Genomic DNA, 18,918 nt, shown 5'->3' with positions numbered 1-18,918 from the left:
TTGTACTTCCCAAGTGCTTAGTACAGTGCTCTGCACACAGTAAGCGCTCAATAAATACGATTGATTGATCTGCTGTGGGACCTTGGGAAAGTCACGTAACTTCTCCATTCTTCAGTTCCCTCATCTGTAAAATGGGGATTAACAGTGTGAGCCCCATGTGGGATACAGACTGTGTCCAACCTGATTAACTTCTATCTACCCCAGTGCTTAGAACAGTGCTTGGCACACGCTTTCTCCTCCTCTTCTTCTTGTTAGGATATTTGTTAAGCACTTACTATGGGCTAAGCACCGTTCTAAGCGCTGGGATGGATAAAAGGTAAATCATGTAGGATATAATGCCCGGTACATAGTAACCGCTTAACAAATATCACCATCATTGTCTGCAGCAGGGAGGAGAGGAAGCAGTACAGGTAAAGGAACATGAATACTTACTGGAGAGGGACAGTTCGCTTTCCACGGGCTGGATTTAGTCTCACTCCGATTGCCAGCTAAAAGCTGTCGCCCTCTGACCGGTGAGGGGACAAGAGGGGCTAAGGAGGGGGCCACCATATAGCATCAGTGGCAAGCGGGATCTCACTCTGCCTTGAACGGTCCCCGTGGCTCCTCGGATACAATCGCATGGGTGTGTACTTGCCCAGACCATGCGGCTCCAGCTTTAAATAGAAACCTTTATTTACATGAATATTAACATCCAAAACAATCAGAAGCAGTCAGAGCGCACAACCAACCGTTTTTCCAAATCATCCCACATGGTTTGAAGTTTTTCGCAACGCAGAGAAAGATACAGGTATTTCAAGCAATACTTAAATGTAAACTAAATTTAAACTGAATTAATTCTCAATACTGCAAGCCTTCTCCTGAGAATTCTGACATATTGCTCTCAGAATCATATGCGATTTAATAGTTGCTGGATCATTTCCATCATCCTTGAAATTCCACACATTAAAAAAATAGGTTTTTTTCCTAAACCCCTGCACATTACTAAGTGTAACATTCAGATAGTTTTGCTTTAGATGAAAAAAAAAAATGCTTTCATCTCCTTGCTGCAAGAAGCAAACAAAATCAGGATGAGAAATTCATTGAAGTAGTTCAAACTCAGGAATTTTACCAGACCCAACTTCTCCGGTTAAGAGGAAACAAAACAAGGTGAGCAGGCAGGTGGGAAGAGACCAAAGTCCACACGGTTTCATCGACTAAATAACTTGGGCTCCTTATGAGCCTATTTCCTGTTCAGCCAAAAGAAAAAAAAATTTAACCCAGTCCGTTTTCTAGAGAAAAAATGCTGACAAAAACTCGAGAGTGCTGTCGGTTGGTAGAGACACCTTTCCGTCTAGATGCAGAATTATAAAACGCAGCCCTAGTAACAATTTGATTTTGGGATAGCTTTGGAAAAAAAAAAAAAGAAATTCTCATTTCCTTTCCGTCGCAACTGAGCTTTATTAAGAAAGGATCTTTGGATTCAGCAAGAAGTCAATGCATTCTAGAGCCAGACGAAAGTGAGGATTAGTTCAATTTTCTGGTAGCGCAGTTTAGAAACCGGGGGTATTCAAATGGAACTTGAAAATCAAAAGGGAACGATATACTATGTAGTACGCTATCTCAGAGATCTATTCTTTCAATGTTCTCACCGGTAAAATGACTGAGTATAAAAACCTGAGAGACGTCAGTACGTTTTCATGTTGACTGTTTGGAGAAGGGGGTTGTTACCTGTCAGCCCTGGGCCAGGACAGCCTACTGTCAGGATCACTTTCTGAGCTGATGGGCACAAAGGAGCTAAAACACAACACAAAACAAAACAAAAAAAAAAAACCCAAAAAAACACTCCAAAGGGAGGAGTGCCATTAATCCTTTCAACGGCCAGATGAACCAGTTGGGATAAAGTTAAGTACACCGAAAGCCTTAAAAAAAAAAAAAATGCCTTGGACGGTGTCAGCACAAGTCAAGCTAAGCCAACGCTTTACAGGGGTGGGAAAGTTCCTTGCCCGACAAGAAGACTAGCCACCTATGGCTTCGGCTGTCATTCAATTCTCCCTGCTCGCCAACGGCCCCTTCACACAATCCAACTACTCAAAAAACGGCCGAGCCCCCTGATTTTAGGCAACGGGGTGGGAAACGGTCCATCAAAGAAACATCCCGTCTCGTTTCCAAAAGCACTCCCCGCTCGCTCCTCTGAAGTTGCTCCTGGACACTTCGGCTGTGAGAACTGCTGAGAATTATGAAGGGTGAAGGGAACTAAAGAGTCATCTCTGCAAAGATTTCTGTGAAACACCGGCTAGGGAGCTGAAATCGAATTTGTAGAGCCAGCTCTCGACTGTTGCTAGGAAGGGGACTGGACCCGTGAGGATCCTCGAAATGCACGGATAATCCAAAAGCCCCATCATTAGCCGAACTGCCAACACTTCCCCATCTGAGACTTTCTCTCTGGCTGCCACCGGACTGCCAAACGGACCACTCTGTATTGCAGCTCCCCTTTTTTCCCACATCCACCGCATGCGGTCAAGGTGGCCAAAAGTCAGGCGGCCGGAGGGAGAAGGGGGACAGACAAAAGATAGGCAGAGCCCGCTCCCGAGCGAACGATTAAGAGTTGGCTGTCCCGGGGGCCCAAGGGGGAACCTCTCTCTCTGCATCAAAATGTCAGCGCGTTTTGAGGACCAGAAGTGACGTGGGGGTGGGTGGTTTCGGATCGGGACGTCGAGGAAACGTTAAAACGGCTGCAACCGGGAAAACCACTCGAATATCACGAACAATTCACTTCATGAGAACAAAAGGCCAACGAAGCTCTTTCTGTTGACTGATTTGAAAAGGCAGGGGGTCGCCTCGAGAAACATACCCTCACCTGCACTGGAACGACTGAAGGGCAATGCGAAAACCCGAGAGTTCTTTTTCTTGCCTAATTGCCCTGGAATCAAAAACAAACCCTTCCACCTTCAAATAAAAAATAAAAATGAAAACGAAAAATACTAACAAAGTGCTTAGTTATAAGGTGGAGAAAGCAATCCATCGACTGCTGGAACTTAAACAAACTTGATTTTTTTTTTTTTTTGAACAAGCAGTTTGGTTAGAAGATGGAAAGGAGTGAGGGGTCCTGGATCAGAAGGGAAGGGAAGCTTCAAGGGAGCACCCCCCACCCCGCCACTAAATCACAAACACACGCTCTTCTATCGCTGATCTCACTAAGCTGAGTTGACGGAAATCGACATTGTTAAATATTTAGCTTCACAAACTCTGCAAAAATGAGTTATTGTGACCTACAAAAGTCATATATATATATGTATTTATATATATATATAATACAATATCTTAAAGATCGTATTTACAAAAGCTATTCACAAGAACAGGCTGCAAAACTGATTGAGACTGCAGTTCCTTGCCTTGGGTTTTCTGAAGTTTATTTTCAAAAAAAAGGATTATTGCTTGACCATACAGGCAAAGGGTGACGCTCTCCGGTCTCTTCAAATTTACAGTTCTTGTCCGCTGGGTGAGCTCTGACGAGGATCGGGAACAATTCACCGCACCATTACAAGTCCTCAAAAATATTGCATTAATCCATTCTCTCTTTTTTTTCTATAAAGTGCACTCAGGGCACATTAATATGTAAATATTAATCACTACTGCCATTAAATACTGTAATTAAAGATTATCCCCCGTGCAGAGTCACTCGGGGGGCGCCTAGAATTCTGAGCTGTTTTTGGGGGGCCGGTCAGAGGCCCGGAGAATCGCGAGGCACATCACCAACCCTCCGCGGGACCGGTGGACACCTGGCCCGGACTGGGGCTAAAGGGTCGATGGGGAAGCTAGAGGACCAGAGACCGCAACTCATTTGGGACACTAAGATAGCAGAAAATTGTGTGTTCGGTAATTTAGACCATCCCCAAGGCTGGGGCCTACATTCTCGGTCAGACGCCGCTACTAGAGCCACCAGACATTTCGTTGCTGCTGTTCCGTTTCGTTTCCTAAATCCCACGTGATTTCTCCATGCTCTTTGGCCTGACTGAGTTTAAAGGGCTTTGGATAGCAAGACAGGAAGAAGCAAACACCTAAGGAGCCTACCGTATTGACTTCAAATTCCATTTCCCAGATCCGCATTCTCGAGAGGCAGAGGGCCCAAAAATATTGATTTGCGTCCATTGCTTTGTACACCACAATATACAGAAACACCCGTAGACACGGCCTCGGGTCGGAAACCAGTCCCGGTCAGGTGAAGTCACCTGGGATGCCTTGACAAGATAGGGGAGGGGGAAGCAGGTCCTTTCCAGCGGGGCCAGGTGCCAGGTTCAAGTGGCAACCGCTCTCGTTCTTTTGCGCCTCGAAAACATTAGTGCATCGTCATTTGTACAGTGAATTCTCTTTTAGGGGTTCCGGTTTCGGGGATCAGCAGTATTTCTGTTGGAGGTGGGGGAGGGGAAAGCCAGGAAGTCACCGGTAAAACATCTGTGCGCCAACGCTTGAGTCATCCACGCCACTGCACACCGACCATCGGTTCCCGCAGATGACGGCTCTCTCGCTCGCTTTAATCCTGCTCCCTGATTTTCGGGCTGGCGGGGCCCCGTCCTGCGTCCCTATAGGTTGGCCTGCTCGTCCACAGCCCAGCCCCTCCCCGGGGGTACCAGGTGGACGTTACTGGACAGCTGTGGGTTAGCGTGGGGACTAGGGCGGTCTCTCCTGTCCCCGGCTGGGCCCTGAAAAGCCAGAGGATAAAACCCTGTTACCTGATCCGGACCCATCGGCATTCCCGACATCGCCATGGAATTCATGTTCATCGGTCCCATGTGGCTGCCTCCGCCGCCGCCGCCGCCTCCGCCGCCGTTCATATGCATCATGCCGTAGGTTGCCGGGTTGCTCTGGTGGCTGAACTGCTGCTGGGAGAAAGAGCTGCGGAGAAAGGACAGGCGAGAGTCGGTCGATCGGACCGACCGGGCGCTTACGGTGTGCAGAGCACCGGACTGAGAGCTGGGGAGCGAAAAGCACAACTATAACAGACACATTCCCTGCCCAAAATGAGCTTCCAGTCTAGGGGGAGGAATGCATTAACTCAGAGAGGGGTAGGCACTGTAGACATCCCTGCAGAGGGGGTAGACATCCCACCTTCGGCCTCCACAGCACTCAGGTCCGTACCCCCAATTTCTTTCTATTCACGTCCGTCCCTCACTCTAGACTGGAAGCTCCTTATGGGAGGGGAATGGGCCTACCAGCTCTGTTGTACTGTACTCTCCCAAGCGCTTGATACACTGCTCCGCACCACAGTTAGCTCTCAATAACTACCGTCGCTTCACTTGATTCGCTTCAGAGAACCAGTTGCGGGAGAGGGTCTGCTCTGGAAGTGGGAGAGACAGCCTTGGGGACCCCTGCCCGAGCCCCCTTCCTTCACCCCCTCTGCCCCTTTATCAATGCTTCAAAGGCAGCTTGCAGCTGAGGTTGAATTTGCCTTGCCGGTTTGGTCCACGCCCACATAAAATGGCAAAACCAACTCTCCGAGTATGGTTTTAACTCTGTGGCTAGTCAATCGATGGATGGTATTTATTGAGCGCTCACTGTGCGCCGAGAACTGTATTAAGTGTTTGGGGAAGTACAATACACTAGAGCTGGTACCCCTGCCCATGAGGACCTTACGGTCTACAGTGAGACAGGCAGGAAAAGAAATGACGGAATCGATCATACGCTTTCTGCTTTTTCGTTGGTTCAAGTCTCCCTTCCCAGAAGGGAGACCTCGACTGCCCCTCACAAACTTAAGGAGAAACGATCCACTTTCCCACGGCACTTCTGTACATGTTTGAAATTTATTTATACTAATGTCCGTCTCCCCGGCTCTGGACCGTAAACTCGTTGTGGGCAAAGGGAATGTGTCTGTTTATTGTTGTATTGTACTCTCCCAAGCGCTGCACACACAATAAATATGACTGAATAAATGACAGAAGAGACCCACACACACACACTCGACCCTCCGCCGACTTCTGGTTTCCCTCCCGTCCAGGGGAGAATTTCTCAGGAGTAATCGTCGCCCACCCAAGGGGTTAGGGAGGGTAACACTTGGCGTACTCGTGAGTACCATTAATGGGAAAGGCCCGACTGGCAGAAATACACTGTTTATCACCTCCCTACTAGTTGCAGTTCTTGAACCCCCGAGGTTCACCTGTTCCTGGCCATGTTTCCTGACGGCCAGCCTTTTATCTCGGGCGACTGATACATCGAGGCTGCCTGAGGGTGCTGCATCAAGGCATTCTGGGAAGGCCCCATTCTCGTTGACATCATTGCACTGGGAGGACTGGACACCCGGCTGAAGGCGGGATCAGGTTGTTGGCTCATTCCTTACCGGAAAGAACGGAGAACAACGTTGGGATCTCGGCAGGTTGACTTTGAAAGGGGGAATGATGGAGTTTGGCGGGGGGGGGGGGGGGGCCCAGGGCGGCTGATGGCGTTGGGACGTACCGTAATTAGGCTGATACGGATATTGCTGAGGGGGAGCAGGAGGCATCGCAGGGCCCGCCAAACCACTGTCCAGGCTCGCCGCGGCTGTCACGTTGGGCGGCGGACTGAAGGTTTGGGGTTGCTGCTGCTGCTGCTGCTGTTGTTGTTGTTGCTGTTGTTGCTGCTGTTGCTGCTGTTGCTGTTGTTGTTGTTGCTGCTGCTGCTGCATCATCATGGCCACCCTCTGCTGCCTGATGTGGTGACTTATCAGCTCTCTGTTCCGCTGGGCTACCATTTGAGCATTAAGAAAACCTTGCTGCTATTCAAAAGAGAACGCTGTTAGAGGCCGCAGCGAAAGCTGATGGATTGTGGGTTTGCGGGATTACCCCCAACACACACAAAATCATAATAATAATAATAATAATAAAAGATGGGAATGTCTCATTAAAGCAACACAGACAGGCACGGTGTCATTCTTGATGGGGAGGGGTTTTATTTTATTAGAAATTGGGAAAGGGCAGGGTTGTGGGGGTTTGAAGAGAATGGCATACTTAGGGACTGTCGGGCTTTGTGGCTGGCACTGTCCTAGACCATTTGACGAGCTTCCGATAAACAGGCAGAGGGGAAGAAGGGGGAAACGAAAGGAAGACAAGATGGGGAGGTTATACTGAGGTGTGGGGAAAGGAGAGAGGTGCGAGAGGAAGTTGGAAAGAAAGGGAACTACGAGGTTTTTTTTTTCCTGCAATCGAGGGAGATGGGGGAGGGACGTGTTGATAGTCATGGGGACAACTCGCTGGAGGCTCCTCTGACTCTGGGAATTTCCTTGGGGGGGCAGGGGGAAGGTGTGTGTGTGCGTGCATGCATGTGTGTGTGTGTGTGTGTGTGTGTGCGCACATGTGCACACAGAGAGGGAGGGAGAGAGACCATGGGGAGGAGGAAAGCGGGAGAGATGGGGAGTCGCTGCAGGCTTTGGATAGGGGAGATGGCATAGCCAAATCAGGGGATGGCAAAAAGTTTTAGCTGCAGCATTCTGGGTTAACAACATAAATAACCTCCAAGAATCAAACCTTCGTAAACTTTTGGCTTGCATGTCCTAGCACAGGTCATACTGGACGTCTGACATCAAGAAAATGCAAATAATAGCATCTCCAATAAATGCTAAAGAAAAGGACCAATTTGGCATCCAAACACGGGTCAATGGCACGCAAAGGAACGAGTGAGATAGCATAGCCCAGTGGAGAGAGCCGGGGCCTGGGGGTCAGAAGGACCTGGGTTCTAGTCCTAGCTCTGCCATTTGTCAGCAGTGTGACCCTGGGCAATTCACTTCACTTTGCCTCAGTTACCTCATCTGTGAAATGGAGATTAAGACCAAGAGCCCTATGTGGGACATGGACTGTGTCTAACCTGATCAACTTGCACCTCCCCGGGTGCCTAGTACAGTGCCTGGAACATAGTACACGCTTAACAAATACCATAAAAACAAAAGGAGTGTTCAAATCCCTGTCAGAAGCCATCCTCTACCAGACCCACAGCAGAGCCCCGCCTCTCCAGTGACCCTCCAACAAGACCGGTCAAAGGTCGCTGACAACTGAGGGAGGTTGCTGGGCCTCTCTCAGCTGGAACCGGACTCTACGGGAACGTAGCCCCCAGAGTCTCAGATTGAATCCTCAGAGCCTTGGGTCTGGGATCAGAGAACCTGGGTTCCAATCCTGACTCTGCCACTTGTCTGCTGTGTGATAAAAATAATAATAATAATAATAATGATGGCATTTATTAAGCGCTTACTATGTGCAAGGCACAGTTCTAAGCACTGGGGAGTTTACAAGGTGATCAGGTTGTCCCACGGGGGGCTCACAGTCTGAATCCCCATTTTACGGATGAGGTAACTGAGGCCCAGAGAAGTTAAGTGACTTGCCCAAAGTCACACAGTTGACAAGTGAAGGAGCCGGGATTTGAACCCGTGACCTCTGCCTATAAAGCCCGGGCTCTTTCCACTGAGCCATGCTGCTTCTCTTGGGCAAGCCACTTCACTTCCCTGTGCCTCAGTTCCTTCATCTGCAAAATGGGGATTCAGTAAATAACCTGTTCTCCCTCCTACTTATGTGAGCTCCATGTGGGACCTAATTACCTTGTTGAATCTACCCCAGTGCTTGACCCATAGTAAGTGCTTCACAAATGCCACTATTATTATTACTGTTAGAGGAAGGCATCCTTGCACCCTCCAATCCCGGCTAATGACCTTGCTGAGGGGGTGCTCAATCCGTCAACCAATCGTGCTTACTGAGCGTGCAGAGCCGTGGACTGAGCGCTTGGGAGAGTCCACTGGGAATAACGAGGGGAGAGGGGGTGGGAAGCTGCCCGCTTCCCACTGGTCAGCCCTGCTGTTGCCCTCCTCACCTGGGAGTTCACCTGGGCCTGCAACATTGGCCTCATCACCGCGCCGCCACCACCGGCCGGGTTCTCCAGCTTCATCTCCAGCGCCTGCCGGTTCTGGTTCAAAAACTGGGAGGGAAGAGAGAGGAGGAGAGGTCAGAGAAGGGAGCCCGGACGTCGAGTCCTGCAAACTCTGACCGGGGCACCAAACGGTGACCCCGCTGTCCGCCGGTCTGGTTGCGTCTCAGTGAATTAGGCCAGTAGCTGCAGATGTCCGAATGGATTCCGTAAAAGCAGGCTGTCAGCTCCTTGTGGGCAGGGAATGTGTCCACCAACTCTGTCAAGCTGTACTTTCCCAAATGCCTAGAAAGCATTCCGCCCACGGGAAGTGCTCAATAAATGCGACTGACTGATTCATTCATTCATTCAATTGTATTTATTGAGTGCTTATTGTGCGCAGAGCACTGGACTAAGGGCTTGGAAAGTACAATTCGGCAACAGATAGAGACAATCCCTACTCAACAACGGGCTCACAGTCTAGAAGGAGGAGGCAGACAGCAAAACAAAACATGTAGACAGATGTTAAAACTGTCAAAATAAACAGAATTATAGCTATATAATGATAATAATTATGATGACATTTCTTATGAGCTTACTATGTGCAAAGCACTGTTCTAAGCACTGGGGAGGTTACAACGTGATCAGGTTGTCCCACGGGGGGCTAACAGTCTTAATCCCCATTATACAGATGAGGTAACTGAGGCACAGAGAAGTGAAGTGACTTGCCCAAAGTCACACCGCTGACATTCCCTCTCCATCCCCCCATCTCACCTCCTTCCCTTCCGCACTGCACCTGTATATATGTATATACGTTTGTACATATTTGTTACTCTATTTATTTATTTATTTATTTTGCTTGTACATATCTATTCTATTTATTTTATTTTGTTAGTGTGTTTGGTTTTGTTCTCTGTCTCCCCCTTTTAGATTGTGAGCCCACTGTTGGGTAGGGACTGTCTCTATATGTTGCCAACTTGTACTTCCCAAGCCCTTAGTACAGTGCTCTGCACACAGTAAGCGCTCAATAAATATGATTGATGATGATGATGATGATGACGACTCCAAAGCCTGTGCTCCTTCCACTGAGCCACGCTGCTTCTCTATATGCTATATGCACATCATTAATAAAATAAATAGTAAATAATATATAGTATACTATATATATGTATATATATATAGTATAGTAAATATGTACAAGTAAAATATATGGAGTAATAAATCTGTACAAATATATACAAGTGCTGTGGGGAGGGGAAGGAGTATATATACATATATACAAAGTATATATATATAGTATAGTAAATATGTACAAGTAAAATATATAGAGTAATAAATCTGTACAAATATATACAAGTGCTGTGGGGAGGGGAAGGAGTATATATATACATATATATATATATATACACAAAAAGTGTGTATATATATATATATATAGTATAGTACAGTAAATACGTACAAGTAAAATAAATAGAGTAATAAATCTGTACAAATATATACAAGTGCTGTGGGGAGGGGAAGGAGTATATATATACATATATATATATATATATATATATATATACACACAAAGTGTATTTACAAAGTGTGTATATATATATATATATAGTATAGTATAGTAAGTACGTACAAGTAAAATAAATAGAATAATAAATCTGTACAAATATATACAAGTGCTGTGGGGAGGGGAAGGAGGTAGGGCAGAGTCGAGGCGTGGGGAGCGATGGGGAGGAGGAGAGGAAAAATGGGGGCTTGAGGACTGATTGATTGACTGGACTATCTGGAATGCCTGTGGAGGGTGGGGAGACTTTCTTGAATGTTTTCTTTGGAAACCAAAGGAAAGGTCGATAACACAAGAGAAGGGCAGGGTTGTAGGACGTCCTCATGAAACGAATAATGATAATTGCGGTATCTGTTAAGCCCTTACTATGTACAAGGTGCTGTCCTAAGTTCTGGGGTAGATACAAAGCAGCGTGAGAAGCAGCGTGGCTCAGTGGAAAGAGCCCGGGCTTTGGAGTCAGAGGTCATGGGTTCGAATCCCAGCTCCACCACATGTCTGCTATGTGACCTTGGGCAAGTCACTTAACTTCTCTGAGCCTCATTTACCTCATCTGTAAAATGGGGATTAAAACTGTGAGCCCCACGTGGGACAACCTGATCACTCTGTATCCCCCCCCCCCCAGCGCTTAGAACAGTGCTTTGCACATAGTAAGCTCTTAACAAATGCCAACACTATTATTATTATACAAAGTAATCAGGTTGGACACAGTGCCTGTCCCCACATGGCTCCCAGCCGGGATGAGAACCCACGTCCTCCGATTCCCGAGCCCGTGGTCTTTCCACTTGGCCACGCTGCTTCTGGACTCTAAACAGTTCTTGGAATCTAAGCTCTCACCTCCCAGCTTTTTTATTTGAAGCTTGTTGCTCTGCGGTGCTACAGGAGGCATTTTCTGGAAGCTGCGGTGGTTCTTTCAGATTCTCTCAGAGTGTCTTTCAGTAAATACCTAGTCCACTGACCCAGCCTCTTCCACTCCCTGCTTCAAACTCTTCTCTGGCCTCGCTGGCAGTTTTAGTCTACTTACTCTTCAGACAGTTGCACGTACCATCTTCACAAAACAGTGGAAGCAGCATGGCACAGTGGATACAGCCCAGGCCTGGGGGGGTCAGAGAGTCATGGGTCCTAATCCCAGCTCTGCCACTTGTCTGCTGGGTGACCTTGGGTGAGTCACTTCACTTCTCTGTGCCTCAGTTACCTCATCTGTAAAATGGGGACTGAGACTGTGAGCCCTTGTGGGACATGAACTGTGTCCAACCCGGTTTGCTGGTATCCACCCCGGGCAAAGTACAGTTCCTCACACATAGTAAGCGCTTAACAGACACCACAATCATTATTATTATCGCTTTCTTCATCAAAGACTTCCAATGAGCACTTTTTTAATGGTATTAAAAAATAGTAAAAAATAGTAAAATAATAAAACAATTATAATATAATATGATAATTATAATAATAAATAAAATAAAATAATAATAATAAATAGTAATAGTAATGGCTTACTATGTGTGAAGCACTTATGGGGTAGATACGAGATAATCAGGTTGGACACAGTCCCTGTCCCTCACCGGGCTTACAGTAGAAGTCAGAGGGAGGGGGATTTAATCCCCATTTTACAGATGAGGTTAACCGAGGCACAGAGAAGCACAGTCACTTGCTCGCAGTCACGCAGCAGATGAGTGGTGGAGCCAGGATTAGAAATTCTAGACTGTGAGCCCATTGTTGGGTAGGGACCGTCTTTATATGTTGCCGACTTGTAATTCCCAAGCGCTCAGTACAGTGCGCTGCACACAGTAAGCGCTCAATAAATACGATTGAATGAATGAATGAACCCAGAACCCCCAGCTCCCAAGTCTTTCCACTAGCCTAGCACGTGAGGGCAGTTCTGCCTCAGGAAGGGTGAAGAAGCGATTACCTGCTGCCCCTGAAGTCTCTGCTGGAGCTGCATTCTGAGCTGCTTGGGCGTGTTGGATCGCGGCCTCATGACGCTGGCCCTGGGGTGGATGCCTTGCAGGGGGAAGTTGCCTTGCTGGCCCATTTGAGTCATCATGGTGTTGAAGGACTGCTGTTGACCCTGCAGGTTGCTAAAGCCACCCTGCATCGCCGCTCCCTGCGTTTGGTAGGATTGCCCGTATAAAGCGGTCTTCTGGTCCAACAAGACCGCGGACTCTTGGCCTTGGAATGAATCTTGCTTGGGCTCCAGAGCCTGCCCCTTCGTCAGAAAATGAACAGCGAAACCCCCGTGAGGACGGTTGCAAAGCCCGAGCCGCGGCACCTTGGATACTACCGATGCCCTGACTGAGGGGAAGCCTTAGGGAATTAAATGAATTTTCTGTGGATTGCCCAGAAGCCAGGTCAGAAATCGTCTCCTTCTTACCATCCCATGGTCTGCGATGGAGGTTCTCCCGGGAAAAATGAAAACGGTGATAAATGAAACACTGGCCTCATTCGGAATGGATTCATTAGTTGGATAAACACTGCTTACTGATTAATTAGAGAGACATGAACCTAACTTTAAGAAAAAAAATGCAGAGAGAAGGCGCAGTGGGTTAAGACTACGCCTCAATGTCAGTGACGGAGCATCTGCAAACTCCTCCAGGAAGCGATGCAGAAAACAAATCTGGAATTGTGCCACTTGTGACAGGGATCCTGGTTTCAATGAAACATGCTCCCTGACAATCACCCAGGGAGCAATCATTTCATTTTCAGAATACGTGAGGAGGTTGTTACAGTTGGGGTTAATGGTATCTGTTCAGGGCTTACTATGTGCCAGACCCTGTGCTAAGCGCTGGGGTGGATACGAGGTGATTGGGTCGGTCACGGTCCCTGTCCCACATAGGGCTCCCAGTCTTAATCCCCCTTTTGCAGATGAGGGAACTGAGGCCCAGAAAAACCAGGTGACTTGCCCAAGGTCACACAGCAGACGAGTGGCAGAGCTGGGATTAGAACCTAGGTATTGGAGCACGTTTCAGTGAAACCAGGGTCCCTGTCGCAAGTGGCACAATCCCAGATTTGTTTTCCGCTTCGCTTCCTGGAGGAGTCTGCAGGTGCTCTGTCACTGACATTGAGGCGTAGTCTTAACCCACTGCGCCTTTTCTCTGCATATTTTTTTCTTAAAATTAGATTCATGTCTCTCTAATTAATCAGTAAGCAGTGTTTATCCAACAAATGAATCCATTCCGAATGAGGCCAGCGTTTCATTTGTCACCGTTTTCATTTTTCCCGGGAGAACCGCTATCCCATGCTCCTTACCGTTAGGCCACGCTGCTAACATGGCCGACAGTTCCGTCCAGGACGGCGCGGCCGAAAATCATCACGCCTGTTTTTAATTGTCCTTTAAACACAGTTGATGCAACAGTCCCGGGCAAACCCACGCCCACACAACCACCCACACGCTTCCTCTTCCCTTGGCTACTTACTTGATTTACAAGGTCGGGGATTCCTAGGGCTCTGTCAATTTCTTCGAGTCCCGTGACATCCGTGTTACTCAAGAGAGTATGCAGCTGATCTAACAGAGCCCTCTCATCGCTCTGACCTTCTACGTTAGGCGGAGGGCATAAGAGATCATCCAATGAATTCCTAACTAACTGCCTGCTGAAGAAAAAAAAAAGATAACCGTTACAACCGCGAGAAAGAGGATGGATGAAGATACTTAGAATCGAGCTCATATCCATTCCCAACAGACATTTGCTAGACATCCAAATGTTCGTAAAATATGGACCCAGAAAGATCCTGTCACCCAGAGGGTGAGGAGGCCCTTGACGTCTGTTTTCCACCCATGAATTACTGGCTGGATAACACTCTTCTCCCAAAGAGATCAAGGCACCTGCACCTAATACACGTAATGCTTTCTTAAATCGCAAAAGTTAACCAACAGAGGTGGAAGCAGCAGCAGCGGCAGCAGAAGAATGCCGAATCAATCAATCAATCAATCATATTTATTGAGCGCTTACTGTGTGCAGAGCACTGTACTAAGCGCTTGGGAAGTACAAGTTGGCAACATATAGAGACAGTCCCTACCCAACAGTGGGCTCACAGTCTAAAAGGGGGAGACAGAGAACAAAACCAAACATACTAACAAAATAAAATAAATAGAATAGATATGTACAAGCAAAATAAATAAATAAATAAATAAATAAATGCGTGGGTGGCAAACACGAAGACCCATGGGAGGAATGAGCTAGTGGAGAAAAGTGGCGTCTCAAGGGTGAAAATGGTCAGACTACAAACTCTTGGCCTCCAGTTTCCTCCCTAAGAGTCCAGGTCTAATAATAATAATTGTGGTATTTGTCAAGCACTTACTACGTGCCAGGCACTGTACTAAGCCCAAGGGTAAATACCAGGTAATCAGGTTGGTCACAGTCCCCATCCCACATAGGCCTCACAGTCTTAATCCCCATTTTACAGATGAGGGAACTGAGGCACAGAAGTGACGTGACTTACCTGAAGGCACACAGTAGACAAGCAGTGGAGCCAGAACTAGAGCCCATAATAATAATAATAATAATAACGATGGCATTTATTAAGTGCTTACTATGTGCAAAGCACTGTTCTAAGCGCCGGGGAGGTTACAAGGTGATCAGGTTGTCCCACTGGGGGCTCACAGTCTTAATCCCCATTGTACAGATGAGGTAACTGAGGCACAGAAGTGACGTGATTTACCCGAAGGCACACAGTAGACAAGCAGTGGAGCCAGGAGTAGAGCCCATAATAATAATAATAATAATGATGGCATTTATTAAGCGCTTACTATGTGCAAAGCACTGTTCTAAGCGCCGGGGAGGTTACAAGGTGATCAGGTTGTCCCACGGGGGGCTCACAGTCTTAATCCCCATTTTACAGATGAGGTAACTGAGGCACAGAGAAGTGAAGTGACTTGCCCAAAGTCACCCAGCTGACAATTGGTGGAGCCGGGATTTGAACCGATGACCTCTGACTCCAAAGCCCATGGTTCTATCCACTAAGCCACGCTGCTTCTTCGCCAGAATCACATCTTAGCCTTACCTCAAAAGTAAATCCATAGCTTACCGGGATGGAAATGGTGTGGCTTACTTAGAATAACGTTTCCTCCACCGCAAAGCTACTTTCAAAAACGCAAGAGTTTCGGGACAGAAAACAAACCGACCCAAAACCCCAGGGCACTAAAATCCCATCTGAATCACGTTTTACAGAGAGGAGCGCTTTGCTCGCCACGCTGCCTTCAAATGAGCGCATCCCTACCTGTTTTGAGTCCCCCGAGGGCCCTGCTCCATGGATAACATACTTTCTGCCCAGGAATTGGGTGGATTGGCAGGTGCCTGCTGGCCGTAAGGATTCACACCCATGCCCATGGACATCTCGGTGGGCCCTGCGAAAGGAAAAGAGAGGAGGCTTCGTTCGGAACCCTTAACCGGCACCCGGGACGACTTTGGCGGCCACCGTCGAGACGGGCGACTTACTCATGTGGATCATTTGCTGCTGCGGGATCGGTCTGGCGCCCGGTATGCTGTTCGACCTCATGGGCAGGCCGGGAACTGAGCCGCCCATCGCAGATCTGGGGAGGCCGTAGTCTGACCCCGCTCTGGCGATCGGACTGGCGGTTGCCGCTTCCATTCTGTTGACTTTGGAGGTGGCCAGACCCCAGTCGCCTGAGGCGAGCTGACTCATAGCCATATTTCGATTGGGCCCACCTACAAAGGCAGTAGCACTGTTCATTCCCGCGTTTTGTATTCTGCGAATCGTGTGACCCTCAGGGGCAAAAAGATGGAGCTAGCTGTGAAGGGGATGGGTCTCGCTACCATTTTTGGCTACCACAGACCGCTCATTATACGTGAGGGGGCTTACCCGCTGATTCTCCCAAGCACTTAGTACAGTTGCCCTGCACATAGTAAGTGTTCAATAAATACTACTGATTAGGCAGATCATTGTGGGCCAGGAATGTGTCTATACTGTTATTCCGTTCTCTCCCAATGGTGCTCTGACACACAGTAAGCGCTCAATAAATATGACTGACTGGCTCTGTTGGCTCTGATGGCCCTAACCGTTTAATCATAAACATCTGGTTCACCCAACCATGCAAAAATTCCTTCGTGTCCCCTCTAGATTGCAAGTTCGTTGAGGGCAGGGAGCGTGTCTACCAACTCTGTTGTACTTTACTCTCCCAAGCGCTTAGAGGAGTGCTCTGCACACAGTAAACGCTCAATAAAGCCAGTTGATTAATCTACTAGACACCACTCCGGTCAGTTACTTCAACTCAGAAAGGGGTTAGATCAAACCAGCCTGAACCTCTCCTCTCTCCCACAGAGACGCGTTTGGATCAAGCCCAAACTTACTACGCAAAATAAGTGGAATAGAGCCAGTTCCAGGCCTACTTTTATTCCCTAGGTGCAAGTGGCAGCAACAGCAATGCCTTCAAGCCGAAGGGCGGCTCTACGGCTTTTGTTCCGCGAAAAATGGTCTCCTGTCTCTAAAGGGCTGGCATAACGGCAACTCCCCCGTGTACTGAGGATGCATGAACTAAATTTCCCGGTCGTTTCAAAAGTGCATTTTCGTAAAACAAAGCTGTTTAGTTAGGGAAACAGCATCGTGTGGGTTACGTATGCGACATACCCGCGTTGGGGCCAAAGTTGTCCTGGCTCTCGATCATTCTCGGACTCCCGCCCATGATGGGCTGCTTTGGTAACATGGAAAAGGCATTGACGTTCCTTACGGCGGGGCCGGAGCCGACGGAAATAGGGCTGTCTAAAGACACGGCTCTATTGAAAGGTGGTCGGGTGGGCTGGACTGACTGCGGACTTCGCAAACCTGGTGGAAGGATAAAAATGCAATGGACAGATTCCTATCTTGAAACCACCCCCCAACACCACCAGATGACCATTTTATCCCTTTCCCCCCCAACCCACCCTTTCCCACCCTTTCCTCCTATCCAAAGTCCTTCCTCCTTCATTTACGTTACAAAATAACAGTCAGGAGAATCCCCTGGCAGCCTGAGAGGGGATTCCTTGCTCCTCTTTGAGAGAAACTTGTTAAAATAAAATCAGTTTATCAGTGGTGTAGCTAATCTTGCTTTCCCAGCAGGTTGAGAAGCAGCATGGCCTAGTGGCAAGAGCCCAGGCCTGAGAGTCAGAGGACTTCAGTGGCAAGAGCCCAGGCTTGGGAGTCAGAGGTCATGGGTTCTAATCCTGGCTCCGCCGCTTATCAGCTGTGTGACTTTGGACAAGTCACTTAACTTCTCTGTGCCTCAGTTACCTCATCGGTAAAATGGGGATTAAGACTGCGAGCCCCATGTAGAAAAACCTGATTACCTTGTATCTACCCCAGCACTTAGAACAGTGCTTGGCACAAAGTATGCACTTAACAAATACCATAATTATTATTATTCCCGACTCCGCCACTTCCATGTGTGAACTCGGGCGAGTCACTTCACTTCTCACTTGAGAAGCAGCATGGCTCAGTGGAAGGAGCACGGGCTTGCAAGTCAGAGGTCATGGGTTCTAATCGCAGCTCTGCCACTTGTCAGCTGTGTGACTTTGGATAAGTCACTTCACTTCTCTGTGCCTCAGTTCCCTCATCTGTAAAATGGGGATTAAGACTGTAAGCCCCAAGTGGGACAACCTGATCACCTTGTATCCCCCCAATACTTAGAACAGTGCTTTGCACATAGTAAGAGCTTAACAAATACCATTATTATTATTATTATTATTATTACTCCCTGTGCCTCAGCTTCCTCACCTGTAAAATGGGAATGAGTCCTACTCTCTCCTATTTAAACTGTGAACCCCATGTGGGACAGGGACTATGTTTGACCCGATTTGGCTTGTTACTACCCCAGCACTTAGTACAGTGCTTGGCACTGTAATTAGTGCTTAAGAAATACCACAATTATCATTATTACCAGGATCCCCAAATTCTCCACACTAACATTCCCTGAATCCACCCTCCCCCACTGTTTGTAATCACAGTTCTTGTGTGAGCCCCAACCACTTCACAGCTAAATTTCTGCAACAGCCTCTTGATTGTTCTCTCTGACTCTACAGTCTACTATAATCTACCCTCCCTGCAAGAGACTTCTTCCACCACAATTTTGGCTGTGATTAAAAATTTAAAACTCCTACCGTATATTTTAAGACCGCCTCATCAGTGGTGTCTTATGAAATAAAAGCCCTCGCCTTCCACTACCTCCCAGCTCCTATTCACCAATCTATATAAGGAATCTGACCTGTTATCACTGTTACACCACTTAGCTCTTTTACTAACATCACTGCATATGCCATTCTTCCCTTTCTCATATGAATAATTAAAAAAAGGGAAACAGCATCGCCTGTCTACCCCAGCACTTAGTTCAGTGCAGTGGTTGGCACAAAGTCAGTGCTTAACAAATACCACTATAATCATTACTGTCATAAGCTGCCCAAGGTCACACTGCAGGCAAATGATGGAGCCAGGATTAGAACTAAGGTCCTCTAATGCCCAGGCTGTTTCCATTAGGCCACTCTATTCTGACCTAACACAACCTACGAGTCTCCTTATAATGCTAGGTGGTCTCAAGACCC

The 18,918-nt window shown here is 47.7% G+C and overlaps 1 protein-coding gene across 6 annotated transcripts in view; it reads right to left on the bottom strand.

Moving 5' to 3' along the window:
• Positions 1-651: 651 nt before the first annotated feature.
• NCOA3 (nuclear receptor coactivator 3) overlaps positions 652-18,918 on the bottom strand; it is a 174,542-nt gene continuing 156,275 nt past the window's right edge. For 2 of the 6 annotated variants that reach the window (XM_038750482.1, XM_038750481.1), the window contains 9 exons: positions 16,976-17,170; positions 15,826-16,056; positions 15,608-15,734; positions 13,807-13,981; positions 12,303-12,599; positions 8,803-8,907; positions 6,427-6,724; positions 6,131-6,305; positions 652-4,872 (listed from right to left, as the gene is read on the bottom strand). In XM_038750482.1, coding sequence (XP_038606410.1) covers positions 4,560-4,872; positions 6,131-6,305; positions 6,427-6,724; positions 8,803-8,907; positions 12,303-12,599; positions 13,807-13,981; positions 15,608-15,734; positions 15,826-16,056; positions 16,976-17,170 — 1,916 coding nt within the window. In that variant the 3' untranslated portion in view covers positions 652-4,559. The remainder of the gene's footprint in view (positions 4,873-6,130; positions 6,306-6,426; positions 6,725-8,802; positions 8,908-12,302; positions 12,600-13,806; positions 13,982-15,607; positions 15,735-15,825; positions 16,057-16,975; positions 17,171-18,918) is intronic. The other 4 variants (XM_038750487.1, XM_038750484.1, XM_038750485.1 and 1 more) reach the window with 4 other exon arrangements.

The sequence above is a fragment of the Tachyglossus aculeatus genome, chromosome 8, assembly GCF_015852505.1.
Source record: "Tachyglossus aculeatus isolate mTacAcu1 chromosome 8, mTacAcu1.pri, whole genome shotgun sequence".
Taxonomy (NCBI): domain Eukaryota; kingdom Metazoa; phylum Chordata; class Mammalia; order Monotremata; family Tachyglossidae; genus Tachyglossus; species Tachyglossus aculeatus.
The sequence above is the reverse complement of the archived record's forward strand: the minus strand, read 5'-3'. Positions and strand labels throughout refer to the sequence as shown.